We start from the raw sequence: 18,603 nt of genomic DNA on the forward strand, positions 1-18,603 counted from the left end.
CCGAAACGCGCGTCGGGAGTGTGCCGCACTGCCAGCCATCACCTACCACCCACTTGTTTTATATATCCTACAGACATTAGGGTAATCCCTGTTGGCATACATTACTTTGTTATGCTCACACATTACTCTGAGCTACAGCGAGCTAATTGATTATATCTAGCTCTACTTCTAACATATTACTGCTTGTGTATCTATATAGCAGCTGACTAACATTGTTATTATAAAGTACTACAGTATTAATGCTCTCCATCTTTAGTAGGGTCACACTATTATCAATAACTTGTTTTATATCATTACTATAATTCATTATTACACCTGGTTCTCTATAATAGGATCTACTCTTGATCCGTTTGTTAAGGGATCTGCTCTGGATTTTAGCTGCGAGGACACCTCATGAGTATCCGGTGAGATGGTTCCTATTGGTTCTCGGATTTCGGTTAGACCTGTCCTAAGGATGACTATCTAACCTTCTCCTGACTGCGGGGGTCCTCCATCATCGGTGCGGATGTCTCTGGGAGGCTTGGTGTCTTCACTCTCAGGGATTTTTACTTAAGTCTAAATTAAAGGCTATAGTGTGATGATTACATTCCTCACTGATTGTAGCAGATACGTACTATACTCAGGATTGGATATGTGTGTTATACACAATGATGGGAGTCGTAGTCCTCCTACCTGTTATAATGTGTCACTGTGTATGATCAGGGCCAGAAGAGATGATGATGGTCATTACTGATCTGGAGGACACTGAATCCGAGAGTAGAAGACACTCAGAGTGGGTGTCAGGAGGATTCCCCCCATGGCCCCTGGTGACACTAACCGAGGCCGACATGGATGTGATCTGTACATCAGACCGTGGCGATATGTCTCCGGAGAGGAGAATGGCCAGAAAAGTGACGCGGATGAAGAAGATCCTACAGTCGGCGGCAGGTGAGGACATGTCTCTAGTTTCATCATTGATCTCAGGATGTTGGGGGCAGTAGTTGTGTAGGTCATGAATTATCCTGATGGGAGTGATAGACAGGAGAAGCCATTATCCCTTATATGATGGCACATAGCCCCATGCTGACCTCTGCGGTCACTGCCGAGCTCAGGACGACATAGGGCAGAGAGGAGAGGGTGACTACACTGCAGATCCTGATGGGGGTTATAATCACTTTTATTTCCTTTACAGAAAATTCACAAAACTGGTTCCTACGACAAGTGGTAAGAAAATGGCCGGAACTGCCGATATTGACATCATATAATAATCACCGGTCTGTACAAGAGGAGGGAGCGACGCATGTGTGACCGCCATCACTGGACGCAGAACATGGCAGCTCAGAGACAATCAGAGCACAACTAGGGGGCGCCATAACTAGTGTGTAACACCAGAGGGCACCATAACTAGTGTGTAACACCAGAGGGCACCATAACTAGTGTGTAACACCAGGGGGCGCCATAACTAGTGTGTAGCACCAGGGGGCGCCATAACTACTATGTAACACCACAGGGCGTCATAACTAATATGTAACACCAGAGGGTGCCATATCTAGTATGTAACACCAGGGGGCGCCATAACTAGTGTGCAACAACAGGGGGTGCCATAACTAGTGTGTAACAACAGGGGGTGCCGTAACTATTGTGTAATACCAGAGGGCGCCATAACGATTGTGTATCACCAGGGGGCGCCATAACTAGTATATAACACCAGGGCGTGCCATAAGTAGTGTGCAACAACAGGGAGTGCCATAACTAGTGTGTAACACCAGGGGGCTCCATAACTAGTGTGTAACACCAGGGGGCTCCATAACTAGTGTGTAACACCGGGGGGCACCATAACTAGTGTGTAACACCAGGGGGTGCCATAACTAGTGTGTAACACCAGGGGGCACCATAACTAGTGTGTAACACCAGGGGGCGCCATAACTAGTGTGTAACTCCAGGGGGCGCCATAACTAGTGTGTAACACCAGGGGGCGCCATAACTAGTGTGTAACACCAGGGGGCACCATAACTAGTGTGTAACACCAGGGGGCGCCATAACTAGTGTGTAACACCAGGGGGCACCATAACTAGTGTGCAACAACAGGGAGTGCCATAACTAGTGTGTAACACCAGGGGGCACCATAACTAGTGTGTAACTCCAGGGGGTGCCATAACTAGAGTATAACACCAGGGGGCGCCATAACTAGTGTGTAACACCAGGGGGCACCATAACTAGTGTGCAACAATAGGGAGTGCCATAACTAGTGTGTAACACCAGGGGGCACCATAACTAGTGTGTAACTCCAGGGGGTGCCATAACTAGAGTATAACACCAGGGGGCGCCATAACTAGTGTGTAACACCAGGGGGCACCATAACTAGTGTGTAACACCAGGGGGCACATAACTAGAGTGTAACACCAGGGGGCGCCATAACTAGAGTATAACACCAGGGGGCACCATAACTAGAGTGTAACACCAGGGGGCACCATAACTAGAGTGTAACACCAGGGGGCGCCATAACTAGTGTGTAACACCAGGGGGCGCCATAACTGGTGTGTAACTCTAGGGGGCACCATAACTTTACAGTAATCTCATGGGAGATAGTAGCCCAATTATTCCCCCATTACCCCCCCCCCCGTTATTTCCCTGTTATTTACCAGTTATTCCCCCTTTATTCCTCTATTATTTGCCCATTATTTCCCCATTATTCCTCTATTATTTCCCCATTATTCCTTTTTATTTCCTCATTATTCCCCCATTATTTCCCCATTATTTCCTCATTATTCCCCCATTGTTCCCCCATTATTCCCCCATTATTCCCAAATAATTATTCCCCCTTTATTTCCTTATTGTTCCCCCATTATTCCCTTTTTATTTCCCCATTATTCCCCCATTATTTCCCCATTATTTCCTCATTATTCCCCCATTGTTCCCCCATTATTCCCCCATTATTCCCCCATTATTCCCCAATTATTCCCCCTTTATTTCCTTATTGTTCCCCCATTATTCCCTTTTTATTTCCTCATTATTCCCCCATTAGTCCCCTATTATTCCCATTAGGGGGTCCAGCAGGGTGGTCACCCCGTAGTCAGCACTGGTAAGAATACTGGCATCTCGCCGGTGGTCGTGCAGGCACAGCAGCATGTATTGGCTCATGTGTGCCACACTGCCCAGAGGCAACCACAAGCTGTCCTTTTTGGGAGGTGTATGGTCTGGGTCCTCTCTATCCCAGAAGCCAGGCATGAGTGATGTCCGTGAGCTGCTTGGAGTTCCACCCTGCTGGGAACACGGTTCCTCCTCATCCTCCAAAAATGTACCATTGCTCGACACTTGTGTACCTGGCCACTATTAGTACAGACACCGACCCTCCGAGCCATGTGTGGACGACAGGCCTGATAATGGTCCCTGTTCCTCCTCCTCATCTTCCTCCTTTGCCACCACCTCATTCATTATTGCCAGAAGTGTTTTTTCCAGGAGACATAGAAGTGGGATAGTGACGCTGATGATGGCACCATCAGTGCTCGCCATGTTAGTAGAGTATTTGAAGCAGCACAACACGGCACGCATGTCCCGCATGGAGGCCACTCATTGGTGGAGAGGTTGTGATGTTCTGCACTGCGACTCACCCGTGCGTGTTGCAGCTGAAACTCCCACTATTGCCTGCTGCTGCCCGCAGGTTCTCCAGCACATGCAGGCTGGAGTTCCACCTTGGTATGTCGCATATGAGGCGGCAAGTGGGAAGGCCGAAGTGATGCTGAAATCCATACAGACAAGAAGCAGTGGGGTGAGAACGGGGAAAGTGCGCACAGAGCGTCCGCACTTTCAGCAGCAGCTCTGACATATCTGGGTAATTTTTAAGGAAGCCTTGCATCACCAAGTTGATGTGCATCAAACTGTCTAGGCCCAGAGCTGCTACACGATTTTGCCCTATATCACACACCATCAGGCAGGCCTTGAGATTCAGCTGCTCCAACCACTCATTAGTCTGTTGATTGATCCCAGTCCACAGTTCTTGCACAGTGTGGGATCTGTGTCAGATGAGCCTATTGGCGTTTTCCCTGGCTGGGGTCAATTTGGCGGTGCAGGTCTTGCTGTAACTCAATGAGGAAGTGGTGGAGGAAGAAGAGGAGGAGGCAACACAAATGTCCAGCAATCCTTGATGGTGGTAGGACATTTGCTCGAGCACCTTCCACCTCTCCACTACATTTACCCAGTGGGCAGTTATGTAGATGTAACATCCCTGGCCGTCCTCACTGGTCCATGTATGGTCATGTTGACCTTGCCAGTGATAGCATTGCACAGTGCACACCTGATGTGGTCCACAACATGTTTGTGTAGGGCAGGGATGGCCCCCGCCTGGAAAAGTAATGGCAACTGGTAACAACGTATTGCGGGACAGCCACCGACATCAGTTTTTTAAAACTTTCCGCTTTTACCAGCCAGAATGGCAGAATTTCAATTGCCAGTAGTTTGGAAATGCTGTCATTTAGGACCATGGCTCGTGACTGGGTAGGAAGGTATTTCCTCTTTGTCTTGAGGGATTTGGGAGATGGAGAACTGAACACTTCTATGGACATGGTTGGTGACAATGCTCGTGGTGGTGATGTTGCTGTCACATCTTATTTTTGTGGGGAGGCAGGTGACCCTGTAGATCGTGACTGAGAAGAAGAGTCCATGACTACAGCAAATGAGGGAGCAGGAGGAGAAGGCTCACATCTGTCTTGGTTTTTAAGATGTGTACTCCACTGCCCCTCATGCTTAGATCAGAGATACCTCGACATGCAGGTGGTGCTCAGGTTCAGAACATTTATGCCTTGCTTCAGGCTCTGATGGCACAGCATGTAAACCACACGTCGCTTTTTTTGTCCATTCATTTAGTTTGATGTGTCATCATGTTTGATTGTGTCCCTTTTTTGTTTTACGTCCTTCTTTTATATATAAGGAAAGGATCAGTGTCATTGATCCAAGAATCTTCTGTATTTTTCTTTCTCTTTCAGAGTTTCAATAAATTAGTTATCGGGATTTTCTCCAGAGAGGCGGAGAGTCAGTATTCCTGGCTGGTGGACATACTCAAGTCACATATATTCAGGGGTTGGGCTCCTGAGGTCCAGCCCTGTTCTATCAGTAATACCGGATTCCAGCGGTTCTGTGATGATGTCTCTAAGTGCAAATTCGGGATCCTGTATCACAGCAAGAACCGCGGGAGAGTCAATGTGACTGATGTGACTGACTCTCTGTACGATGAGGAGCTGCAGTATCTCCACTCCAGACGTGGTAAGAGATGGAGGATTGTGAGAAGAAAGTTGTCCTACACTTCCTGACAGAAGTTCTGTCGCTTATCCATGTTATGTAAATAAAAGCTTATAACTTGACGTTAAATTCGTCCATTGGTTTTATAAATTATTCTTTTGAAAGCTGAAACCCTCCGAAATGTGGTTTCGGTTAAGATAATAAATTGGCCTCAGTGCAGAAATATTGATCGTTGAATGGACACAGAACGGTCAGATTTTGACAAGACAGAAGTTTTGTCGGCCAAAGAAAGTAATGTGATATTCAAACAAATAATTAACTTAAAATGCAAATCTATGTTGCATAACATTGGTGAATGAAGCTGTGGTGCTATTAGAGTCATATTTAATATTTTGTGTGACTTCCATGAGCTTGAAGGACAGCATCCATGCTGTTCAACAATGACTCTTGCAATTTATTAATGAAGTCATCAGGAAGAGCAAAGAATGCAGTCTTACCAGCCTCCCAGAGTTCATCTAGATTCTTTGGTTTTCTCTTCCAAGCTTCCTCTTTCATCCTACCCCAAACATGCTCAATGATGTTCATGTCTGGTGACTGGGCTGGCCAGTCCTTGAGCACCTTGATCTTTTTTGCCTGGAGGAACTTTGTTGTAGAGATGGATGGATGAGATGGAGCACCATCCTGCTGCAAAACTTGACCCCTTTTATGATTTGGAATATAAGAGGTAGCTGATACTTCTTGATATTTTAGGCTATTGATATTGCCTTCCACCTTGCAAATGTTTTGCACACCCCCATACTGAATGTAACACCCAGACCATGATCTTTCCACCACCAAATTTAACTGTTTTCTGGGTGTATTTTGGATCCATACAGGCTCCAGTAGTTCTCCTGCAGTATTTGCAGCGGCTGTGGTGTAATTTTACTGAAGATTCATCAGAGAAATCCAGCTTCTGCCACTTTTCCAGCGTCCATCTGTTTAGCAGGCTGCGAGACTTTGCAAATGCCACACGGTTCTTTATTTGCCTTTTGTTTAGTGCTGGCTTCTGGGCACTGATTCGATCATGGAGGCCATTTCGAGACAGAATCCTACAAACTGTTCTAGTTGACACAGGGACTTGAGGTGACCAGGCCTGTTGGAGCTCTGCTGCAGTGGAAGAGGGGCTTGCTTTGGATTATCTAACCAACAAACGTTCCTCCTGAGCAGTTGTCTTGCGGGGTCTGCAGGACCTGAGCTTGTGAAACTCATCTCCAGTCTCTTCAACTCTTTTTTTAATTCTTTGTACTTGACGGTGAGACACATTAAAGGTGCCAACCACCTCTGCAGTGGATCTGGTCTTCAGCCTCTTGATAATCCAGGCTTTGGTCGCAGGGTGGATATTTGGCATGTTGTCAGAGGTCAAGTTACAGCTCAAGTGAAGGTCTGGGGTGCTGGGTTTCTTTTTATACACACTCACTAATTAACCGATCATTTACTGAGCATAGGTGAGGATGTAAAATATGACCAGGCGACAAAACTTGTGTCTTGCCAAAATCTGACCATTCTGTGTCCATTAAATGATCAATATTTCTGCATTGTTGACAATTTATTTACTGAAACCACATTTCGGAGGGTTTCAGCTTTCAAAAGAATAATTTATACAACCAATGGATGAATTTAACATCAGGTTATAAGCTTTAATTTACATAACATGGATAAGCGACAGAACTTCTGTCAGGGAGTGTATGTATGATGAGGAGCTGGAGAGTCTTTCCTGTAGACCATGGGTGATGGACTCCCAGTGATTTGCATTATGTGTAGCATTTTAAAGCAGCCCTCCAGTGTGTTTTCTTCTTTATTGCAGCGCTGGAGTGATGCTACTAATGTAAGATCCCTGCACCTAATATTGTACTCGCCACCTGCCGCCTGCAGCTCTTCCCAACGCTGCTCTGGTTCTGTGCCGCCATCTTGTGACCTCAAGTTCTGTCTGCCTGAAAGGCAAAGATAATAGTCACTAGCTCTCTGTGTAAGTCTATGAGAGCCAGAACATGGCCAGAATGAAATCATAGACTTACAGTGGCAGGTAAATGTTCGGACACCCTGGTCAAAATTACTGTTATTGTGAATAGTTAAGAAGGTTGAACATCAAATAATCGCTAAAAGGACAAAAGTTAAAGATGTCACATTTACTTCATATTTTAGGCAAAAAAGGAAACTGAGCTGATACAAAAATGTAGGCACCCTTGGAGATTTGTGTGCTCAGATAACTTTGACCAAGGTTTCAGACCTTAATTAGCCTGTTAAGGTTATGGCTCGTTCACTATCATATTGTTAGGAAAGGCCGGGTGATACAAATTTCCCAGCTTTATAAAAACCCAGCCTCCTTTAACCTTGTGCCAAAAAAGCAGCCATGGGTCGTTCTAAGCATAGAAACATACAGTCTAGATTACGTGAAGTCATTATTGCCCTCTACTCCTCTTTGGTCAGACCTCATCTGGAATATTGTGTCCAGTTTTGGGCACCACATTTTAAAAAAGACATCAACAAACTGGAGCAAGTTCAGAGAAGAGCGACCAGAATGGTGACCGGTCTGCAAACCCTGTCTTATGAGGAAAGGTTGCAGGATTTGGGAATGTTTAGTTTGCAAAAGAGAAGACTGAGAGGAGACTTAATAGCTGTCTACAAATATCTCAAGGGCTGTCACATTGTAGAAGGATCATCTTTATTCTCATTTGCACAAGGAAAGACTAGAAGCAATGGGATGAAACTGAATGGGAGGAGACACAGATTAGATATTAGAAAAAACATTTTGACAGTGAGGGTGATCAATGAGTGGAACAGGCGGCCACGAGAGGTGGTGAGTTCACCTTCAATAGAAGTCTTCAAACAGAGGCTGGACAGACATCTGTCTGGGATGATTTAGTGAATCCTGCTTTTGAGCAGGGGGTTGGACCAGATGGCCCAGGAGGTCCCTTCCAGCTCTACGATTCTATTCTATTCTATTCTAGAGAATGGTGGAGGCCCACAAAGCAGGAGAAGGCTATAAGAAGATAGTAAAGCATTTTCAAGTTGCCCTTTCCTCAGTTCGAAATGTAATTAAGAAATGGCAGTTATCAAGAACAGTGGAGGTCAAGATAAGGTCTGGAAGACCAAGCAAAAATGTCAGCGAGAGCTGGCTGTAGGATTGTTAGAGAGGCAAATTAGAAGCTGTGCTTGACTGCAAAAGACCTTCAGAAAGATTTATCAGACTCTGGAGTTGTGGTACATTATTCTACTGTTCAGAGACACCAACACAAATATGGAAGTCATCAGAAAAAACCTCTCCTGCATCCTCATCATAAAATTCAGGGTCAGAAGTATACAAAAGACATCTAAACAAACTTGATATATTTTGGCAAAATGTCCTGTGGATCGATGAGGATAAAATAGAACTCTTCGGCCACAATGATGAAAGGTATGTGTGGAGAATTTCAGAAAAAGAACATCTTTCCAACCATTAAGCATGGAGGCGGATCAATTGTGCTTTGGGGTTATGTTGCAGCCAATGACACCGGGAACATTTCACAGGTAGAGGAAAGAATGGATTCAATGAAATTTCAACAAATTCTTCATGGTAACATAACACCATCTGTAAAAACGCTGAAGATGAAAGGAGGAAGAGGATGGCTTCTACAAATGGAGAATGGTCCTAAACACACATCACAATCCACAATAGATGACCTCAAAAGGCGCAAGATGAAGGTTTTACAATGGCCCTCACAGTCCCCTGATCTGAACATCACTGAAAATTTGTGGCGAGACTTGAAAACAGCAGAGGAAGCAAGAAGACCTGGGAATCTCACAGAACTTTTAACTCCCTCCTCCACCCACCACTGCCTCCTCCAACCTCCCTCATCTCTGCTGAGGACTTTGCCATACACTTCAAAACTGAGATTGACCAAACAAGGCAAGTCTTCATTGTTCAACCACCACAACCCCTTTGTATACCAGGCCAATGCCCAAACCCCATAACCTCCCTATCTAACATTACAGAAGGGGAGCTTAATTGTCTCCTCTTCAAATCGCATCTCACAACCTGTGCACTCGACCCCGTCCCATCCCACCTCTCCCCAACCTCACCACCACTCATCCCATCCCTAACACACCTCTTCAACCTATCACTAACCTCTGGTACCTTCCCTTCTGCTTTCAAATATGCCACAATCACGCCTATCCTTAAAAAGCCAATCCTTGACCCAACCGCTATGTCCAGCTATCGCCCAATATTGCTGCTCCCATTCGCTTCCAAACTCCTGGAACAGCATGTCCACGCGGAACTTTTCTTCCACCTCTCATCTAACTTGCTCTTTGACAATCTACAATCTGGTTTCCGCCCCCCATCATTCCACTGAGACTGCCCTGACCAAGATTACTAACCACCTACTTACAGCCAAAGCTAACGGACAATACTCTATTCTCCTCCTTCTAGACCTGTCCACTGCTTTCAACACAGTTGACCACTGCCTCATACTACAGATCCTCTCCTCCTTTGGCATCAAAGACCTCGCATTATCCTGGATCTCCTCATACCTTTCCAACCTCACATTCAGTGTCTCCCACTCTGACACTACTTCCTCATCCCACCCTCTCTCTGTTGGAGTCCCCCAAGGCTCTTTTCTAGGACCCCTACTCTTCCCAATTTGTACACTTGGCCTGGGGCAACTCATAAAGTCCCATGGATTCCAGTACCACCTTTATGCTGATAATACTCAGATCTACCTCTCTATCCCAGATGTCACCTCTCTGCTGTCCAGAATCCCGGAGTGTCTATCATCCATATCCTCCATCTTCTCCTCTCGCTTCCTTAAACTCAATGTGGACAAATTTGAACTCATCATCTTTCCCCCATCTCACAGATCTTCCCTACCTGACCTATTTATCACAATTAATAACATCACGCTTTCCCCCGTACCAGAGGTCCACTGCCTCTGAGTAACCCTTGATTCTGCCCTGTCCTTCAAACCACACATCCAAGCTCTTTCCACCTCTTGCCGCCTCCAGTTCAAAAATATTTCCAGAATCCGTCCATTCCTCAACCCTCAATCTACTAAAATGTTTGTGCATGCCATCATCATCTCCTGCCTTGACTACTGCAACATCCTTTTCTGTGGCCTCCCTGCTAACACCCTTGCACCTCTCCAGTCCATTCTTAACTCTGCCGCCCAACTAATTCATCTCTCTCCTTGCTACTCCTCCACTTCTCCCCTCTGCAAATCTCTTCACTGGCTCCCATTCCCTCAGCGTATCCAATTCAAATTACTAATACTGACCTACAAGGCCATCTATAACCTGTCTCCTCCATATATCGCTGAACTAATCTCCCGCTCCTACCAAGACCACCTTCTCTCCTCTACACTTATTCGCTCCTCACCCAACCGCCTCCAAGACTTCTCCCGAATAGAATCATAGAATCGTAGAGTTGGAAAGGACCTCCTGGGCCATCTGGTCCAACCCCCTGCTCAAAGCAGGATTCGCTAAATCATCCCAGTCAGATGTCTGTCCAGCCTCTGTTTGAAGACTTCCATTGAAGGAGAACTCACCACTTCTCGTGGCAGCTTGTTCCACTCATTGATCACTCTAACTGTCAAAAAGTTTTTTCTAATATCTAATCTGTGTCTCCTCCCATTCAGTTTCATCCCATTGCTTCTAGTCTTTCCTTGTGCAAATGAGAATAAAGTTGATCCTTCTACAATGTGACTGCCCTTTAGATATTTGTAGACAGCTATTAAGTCTCCTCTCAGTCTTCTCTTTTTCAAACTAAACATTCCCAAATCCTGCAACCTTTCCTCATAAGACAGAGTTTGCAGACCGGTCACCATTCTGGTCGCTCTTTTCTGAACTTGCTCCAGTTTGTTGATGTCTTTTTTAAAATGTGGTGCCCAAAACTGGACACAATATTCCAGATGAGGTCTGACCAAAGAGGAGTAGAGGGAAATAATGACTTCACGTGATCTAGACTGTATGCTTCTGTTAATACATCCTAGAATTGCATTTGCCTTTTTTGCTGCTGCATCACACTGTTGACTCATATTCAGTCTGTGATCTATTAGTATACCAAAGTCTTTTTCACATGTGCTGTTGCTTAGCCCTATTCCTCCCATTCTGTATATGCTTTTTTCAATTTTATTGCCCAGATGTAGTACTTTGCATTTTTCCCTGTTAAAAACCATTCTGTTAGTTGCTGCCCACTTCTCCAGTTTATTTATATCTTTTTGAATCCTCTCTCTCTCTTCTCTAGTATTAGCTATCCCTCCTAGCTTTGTGTCATCAGCAAATTTAATCAGTTTACCCTCAATTCCTTCATCTAAATCATTGTTAAAGATGTTGAACAATACAGGGCCCAGGACAGAGCCCTGTGGTACCCCACTTGACACATTCTTCCAACTGGATGTACAGCCATTTACGACCACTCTTTGGGTCCGATCACTAAGCCAGTTATGAATCCACCTAACAGTTGCCTTGTCCATTCCATACTTAGTCATTTTTTCAATAAGGATTGTATGAGATACTTTGTCAAATGCTTTTCTGAAGTCAAGATATACTATATCTACAGCATTTCCTTGATCCACCCAATCAGTGATTCCATCATAGAAGGAAATTAAGTTAGTTTGACATGACTTATTAGTTACAAACCCATGCTGACTCTGTTTAATCACTTCATTCTTATCCAGGTACTGACATACATGTTGTTTAATAATCTGTTCAAAGATCTTTCCTGGTATAGAAGTCAGACTCACCGGCCTATAGTTGCCTGGGTCCAACTTCTTCCCCTTTTTGAAGATAGGAACAACATTTGCTCTTCTCCAGTCTTCTGGGACTTCTCCTGTTCTCCAAGAATTTTCAAAGATTATGGAGAGGGGTTCAAAAATTTCTTCTGCTATCTCCTTCAGTACTCTGGGGTGTAATTCATCTGGACCTGGAGACTTGAATTCATTTAGGTTAGCTAAGTGTTTCCTCACTATCTTTCTGTTTATAGATATCCTGGATTCTTCTATTCCCTTAATAGGACAGTGAAGAACAGTTGATGTTACATTTCCTTTCTGAGAGAAAACAGATGCAAAATAGGAATTTAAAAGTTCGGCCTTCTCAACATCCTGGTTTACCATTTCATCATTTTCATCCTGTAAAAATCCTATAGCATCTTTGACTTTTCTTTTACTTTTGAATAGCCCCCATCCTCTGGAATTCTTTGCCCCAACACGTCTGTCTATCAACCACACCCGGATCCTTCAGACGGAACCTAAAAACCCATCTCTTCAGGAGAGCCTACAGCCTGCAATGATCCCCGCTGCCTCCTCACAACTACTGGAGCTACCGCCTCACCATCACTGGAGCTGCTGCAACCCACCAACCTACTGTCTCCTTCCCCACCATCCTGTAGAATATAAGCCCGAAAGGACGGTCCTCTCTCCCCTCTATATCAGTCTGTGATTGTTAGTTTACTGTAAGTGATATCTGTAATCTGTATGTAAACCCTTCTCATGTACAGCACCATGGAACCAATGGTGCTATAGAAATAAATAATAATAATAATAATAATAATAATAATAACTGGAGGAATTCTCCAAGGAAGACTGGAGGACAATCACACAAATAAGAACTGAAAGACTCTTGTCCGGCTACAAAAAGCGTTTACAAGCTGTGATACTTTTAAAAGGGGGCGCTACTAGGTACTGACCATGCAGGGTGCCCAAGCTTTTGAATCTGCCTATTTTACTTTTTGTACTTTTTAAAATGTAAAATTAAAAATATTTTTTTTTGCCTACAATACAAGGGAAATGTGTTGACTTTAACTTTATCACTTTTAGATAATTTAATCTGCAACTTTCTTAACTGTTCACAATAACAGTAATGTTAACCAGGGGTACACAAACTTTACATGCCACTGTACATTAAAAAGTGACCTCCGGTTCATCCTGCAAACACTGCAGCGATCATCAGGTCATAAACTGCTGGAGACCGGACGGCGCAGCCATGATAACAGCAGAAGACGGATGGTACACGTGAGACTACGGACAGGAACCGTACATTAGTGGCACCACTCCGGCGCTGCACTAAAAACACTGCTGGAGTGGTGCTGTAATCTCTTACTCACCAAGTAATGGTAATATGTGACTTGAAACACGACCATTTCTAGGTTTTCTGCTGCCTGAGACCAGATAAAAGTCACACCGTGAGGATTATTTGGTTAACCCTGTTCTTGGTCCTCTATAATTCACTAAAGTGCTGCCATTTTACTGGATTTTCTCTGGAAAATTTAAATTTATGAGAAACTGATTTTTTTTTTCTGAAATTCAAGAATTTGCCTCAAACAAATTGATTCATGTTATATATACAATGAGTCTGTGTCGAACACACAGAAGCTGCACAAGAAATACACATGTATAATCACATCACACATACGGTAGCCACAAGCACGTCTATGCAGGATATCTAGAGGGGGCAGAAGAAGTGTAAACCCAACAGCTTCCTCAGGCTCTCCTGCTCACAGCCGGGCTCAGTCTCTGCCGACACTATCCTGCTCTGCCTCCTCCACATCCAGACCGTTGAGCTGTATACAACAGGAGAAAGTGCTCATAAGAGGAGCCCAAAGGAGACAAATAAGAGAGGACAGGAAGGTAGCGGCAGCAGAGGAGCAGAGACGCCAGCAGCTCTGTCCTCACACACACGGAGAGATGTAGCCTGAGGTCTCGTATTAGGTGCAGCGCTATAGAGAAGGTTCAAAAGCTCATTATGGGCAAAGTGAAATATAGAAGCTTTAATTTTGACCGGTGAGATATGTGATCAGTAATACGTCCAGTGTGATGATGGTGACCGGTGAGATGTGCTGTTATTAATACGTCCGGTGTGATGGTGGTGACTGGTGAGATGTGCTGTTATTAATACGTCCGGTGTGATGGTGGTGACTGGTGAGATGTGCAGTTATTAATACATCCGGTGTGATGGTGGTGACCGGTGAGATGTGCTGTTATTAATACGTCCGGTGTGATGGTGGTGACAGGTGAGATGTGCTGTTATTAATACGTCCGGTGTGATGGTGGTGACCGGTGAGATGTGCTGTTATTAATACGTCCGGTGTGATAGTGGTGACTGGTGAGATGTGCTGTTATTAATACGTCCGGTGTGATGGTGGTGACCGGTGAGATGTGCTGTTATTAATACGTCTGGTGTGATGGTGGTGACCGGTGAGATGTACGGTTATTAATATGTCCGGTGTGATGGTGGTGACTGGTGAGATGTGCGGTTATTAATATGTCCGGTGTGATGGTGGTGACTGGTGAGATGTGCTGTTATTAATACATCCGATGTGATGGTGGTGACCGGTGAGATGTGCGGTTATTAATATGTCCGATGTGATGGTGGTGACCGGTGAGATGTGCTGTTATTAATACGTCCGGTGTGATGGTGGTGACCGGTGAGATGTGCTGTTATTAATACGTCCGGTGTGATAGTGGTGACTGGTGAGATGTGCTGTTATTAATACGTCCGGTGTGATAGTGGTGACTGGTGAGATGTGCTGTTATTAATACGTCTGGTGTGATGGTGGTGACCGGTGAGATGTACGGTTATTAATATGTCCGGTGTGATGGTGGTGACTGGTGAGATGTGCGGTTATTAATATGTCCGGTGTGATGGTGGTGACTGGTGAGATGTGCTGTTATTAATACATCCGATGTGATGGTGGTGACCGGTGAGATGTGCGGTTATTAATATGTCCGATGTGATGGTGGTGACCGGTGAGATGTGCTGTTATTAATACGTCCGGTGTGATGGTGGTGACCGGTGAGATGTGCTGTTATTAATACGTCCGGTGTGATGGTGGTGACCGGTGAGATGTGCGGTTATTAATACGTCCGGTGTGATGGTGGTGACTGGTGAGATGTGCGGTTATTAATATGTCCGGTGTGATGGTGGTGACAGGTGAGATGTGCTGTTATTAATACGTCCGGTGTGATGGTGGTGACCGGTGAGATGTGCTGTTATTAATACGTCCGGTGTGATGGTGGTGACAGGTGAGATGTGCTGTTATTAATACGTCCGGTGTGATAGTGGTGACAGGTGAGATGTGCTGTTATTAATACGTCCGGTGTGATAGTGGTGACCGGTGAGATGTGCGGTTATTAATACGTCCGGTGTGATGTTGGTGACCGGTGAGATGTGCTGTTATTAATACGTCCGGTGTGATGGTGGTGACCGGTGAGATGTGCTGTTATTAATACGTCCGGTGTGATGGTGGTGACTGGTGAGATGTGCTGTTATTAATACGTCCGGTGTGATAGTGGTGACAGGTGAGATGTGCTGTTATTAATACGTCCGGTGTGATAGTGGTGACCGGTGAGATGTGCGGTTATTAATACGTCCGGTGTGATGTTGGTGACCGGTGAGATGTGCTGTTATTAATACGTCCGGTGTGATGGTGGTGACCGGTGAGATGAGCGGTTATTAATACGTCCGGTGTGATGGTGGTGACTGGTGAGATGTGCGGTTATTAATATGTCCGATGTGATGGTGGTGACCGGTGAGATGTGCTGTTATTAATACTTCCGGTGTGATGGTGGTGACTGGTGAGATGTGCGGTTATTAATACGTCCGGTGTGATGTTGGTGACTGGTGAGATGTGCTGTTATTAATACGTCCAGTGTGATGGTGGTGACCGGTGAGATGTGCTGCTATTAGTGTTGAGCATTCCGATACCGCAAGTATCGGGTATCGGCCGATATTAGCGGTATCGGAATTCCGATACTTAGTTCCGATACTTTTGTCATATCGGATTCCGGAATCGGAATCGGAAGTTCCCATCATGCTATGAGCCTGCTTGCTTTGATTAAGCCAATGGGAATCCTCCGAAGTGTGGGCACATCCTGTTAGGCATGTAGGCATGTTAACTATTGGCATGGCTGTGATTGGCATGATGCACTATAAAAGCCACCGCAGCCGCCATTTCTGGTCACTCTGCTGTGAATTCAGTTAGGGACAGGCTGCTGTAGAAGACTGTGAGGGACAGTTAGAAATAGCGATTCCACCAAACATCTAGTGCTTTACCCAGGCTACATAAACCACCACTGTAGCCTTCTTTGCCCTAGCAGCAGTGTTCACAGCTGTCTGCAAGGGCTGTGTGAGTGCAGCTCACGCTGTGGAGTGGGTCCTGCAGCCACGTCAGGCTGTAGGCCACCCAGTGTGATCACTGCTGCCTCATACATCTTTTATTTTTTGAGCTGCATTTTTTACATAATTTCAATCTAGTGTGCTTCCATCCGTATCCATATACGTTGGTTGCAAACACTAGTAGTAGACAGCGGAGCCTTTCTGCAGCCTTTCAGTGCTAGTGTCCACTTTGCTGCACTGTTCACGGCTGTCTGAGAGGTCTCTGACTGTGTGTGAGTGCAGCTCACGCTGAGTAGTGTGTCCTGCAGCTACGTCTGGTTGTAGGACGCTCAGCGTGTCACTGCCTCACACATATTTTTATTTGAGTGCAGCTCATTTTTTCTTCTATTAGTGTGCATCCATCCGTCTCCATCTACGGTGGTTGCAAACACTATATAGGAGTACACAGCGGAGCCTTTCTGCAGCCTGTCAGTGCCAGTGCCCACTTAGCTGCACTGTTGACGGCTGTCTGAGAGGCCTCTGACTGTGTGTGAGTGCAGCTCACGCTGAGTAGAGTGTCCTGCAGCTACGTCTGGTTGTAGGACGCTCAACGTGCGTCACTGCCTCACACATATTTGTCTTTGAGTGCAGCTCATTTTTTCTTCTCCTATTAGTGTGCATCCATCCGTATCCATCAACATTGGTTGGTTGCAAACACTATATAGGAGTAGATAGAGGAGCCTTTTTTTCTGGCTTGTGCCCTGCCGGCGCAGCCAGATTAGTATTACCCAATTTTTTTGGAGCCTCATCTTTTGCATTGTAGGTTACCTGCCTGCATTGTAATAGCTCCAAAAAGTTGGTGATACTATCAGTTTCAATTCTTTGTTCACATACTTTGAGTTTGTTTCCAACAAAGAAACCACAAAAAAAGTTCACCAAACACTACATTTGGAACTTGTGTAGGCCACATCAGCTCCTATTAAAGTCTAGTCCACACACACACACTTCATAAAATTAGTGTTTCTTGTACCTGTAACCAGCTGTTCAGGAATAAGCACACTAAGGCCCCCCTTTGTACTTTTTTGCCTATCTTAAGCAGTCTTGCAAGATGAAGAAGGCAGGGAGTAAGGCGCGTGGGCGTGGGCGTGGAGTTTCAGCAGGGAGAGGACGTGGGGATTCTGCAGGGAGAGGACGTGGGGATTCTACAGGTAGAGGACGTGGGGATTCTGGGCCTGCTGCGGGCACCAGTGGATCAGCATCCCCCAGTTTTAGCAGGCAACAGTCCTTTATGCGCAGCTTTGTAGGACCTCAACGTACCCCACTGCTGCGGGAGGAACAAATTGAAGCCGTTGTCGGATGGATGGCAGCTAACGCATCGACTTCAATTACTTCCGCATCCTCTCAGGGTCAGAGCACCGAAGAGCAACCATCTGTCTCTTCACCACCTGCCAAAGTGCCCAGGCAGTCAGAGAGACATGGACAGGAGCCATCACAGTCTCTACTTCTGTTCTCGGAATCTGTTGGCTTGGAAAGAGGGGGCCAGCCAAGCAGCATTCCTGAATGTGAAGAAGAGGGAGTATGCAGTGATGCGCAACTTCTTTGTCCCTCTGAATCTGAAGAGGCGAGTGGGCCAGTGCCTATGGTCAGCACACCTCAGTATGCATCAGATGATGACGAGACTCAGTTGCCACTTTCTGGTGCGTACGGTGCTGGCGAGACAACCCCGGAGAAGCAGCTGTTTGAAGAGGGGAGGGAAGATGATGAGGTCCTTGACCCATCATGGCGTGAGCAACAGGAAGGTGGTGGGAGCAGCTCGGAGGAAGAGATTCCCCTACCGGCCAAAACAGGAGGCAGAGGGAGGGGGAAGACTTGGTTGCCTGTACCCTCCACTTCGGCACCCGTTAGGAGCATTCCTCCTTCCAAAGGCAAACCGGGCGCTCACAAGAGTTGCAGTGCGTGGTCCTTTTTTGACACAGTTGCAGATGACATTTGCTTTGTCAAATGCAAGCTGTGTCATCAGAGAGTCAAAAGAGGGAGAAATGTCAGCAACCTCAATACCACAAATATGTGGAAACATGTGCGCACCAAGCACGAGTTGGAGTTGCAGAGACACCCTGAAGACGTAGGCCAACGTACAGCACCACCTACCACCTCTTCAGTTCGTGTTGGGCCCTCTTCCTCCAGCTCACACACTGCTGGTTCGGCTTCCTCACAGGATCGCCAAGGAAGAACCTCTGCCACTGTTGTCCGGAGACCCTGTCAGATTACACCCATAGCAGCACGTTC

The 18,603-nt window shown here is 45.8% G+C and overlaps 1 protein-coding gene across 1 annotated transcript in view; it reads left to right on the top strand.

Annotated features, from left to right (window-relative positions):
• Positions 1-18,603, top strand: part of LOC141073417 (uncharacterized) — a 48,991-nt gene that overhangs the window by 16,405 nt on the left and 13,983 nt on the right. Inside the window, exons 5-7 of the mRNA XM_073560610.1 lie at positions 703-927; positions 1,172-1,203; positions 4,962-5,238. Coding sequence (XP_073416711.1) covers positions 703-927; positions 1,172-1,203; positions 4,962-5,238 — 534 coding nt within the window. The remainder of the gene's footprint in view (positions 1-702; positions 928-1,171; positions 1,204-4,961; positions 5,239-18,603) is intronic.

The sequence above is a fragment of the Dendrobates tinctorius genome, unplaced genomic scaffold, assembly GCF_039654945.1.
Source record: "Dendrobates tinctorius isolate UK_male_01 unplaced genomic scaffold, ASM3965494v1 ptg000301l, whole genome shotgun sequence".
In the NCBI taxonomy this organism is placed as follows: domain Eukaryota; kingdom Metazoa; phylum Chordata; class Amphibia; order Anura; family Dendrobatidae; genus Dendrobates; species Dendrobates tinctorius.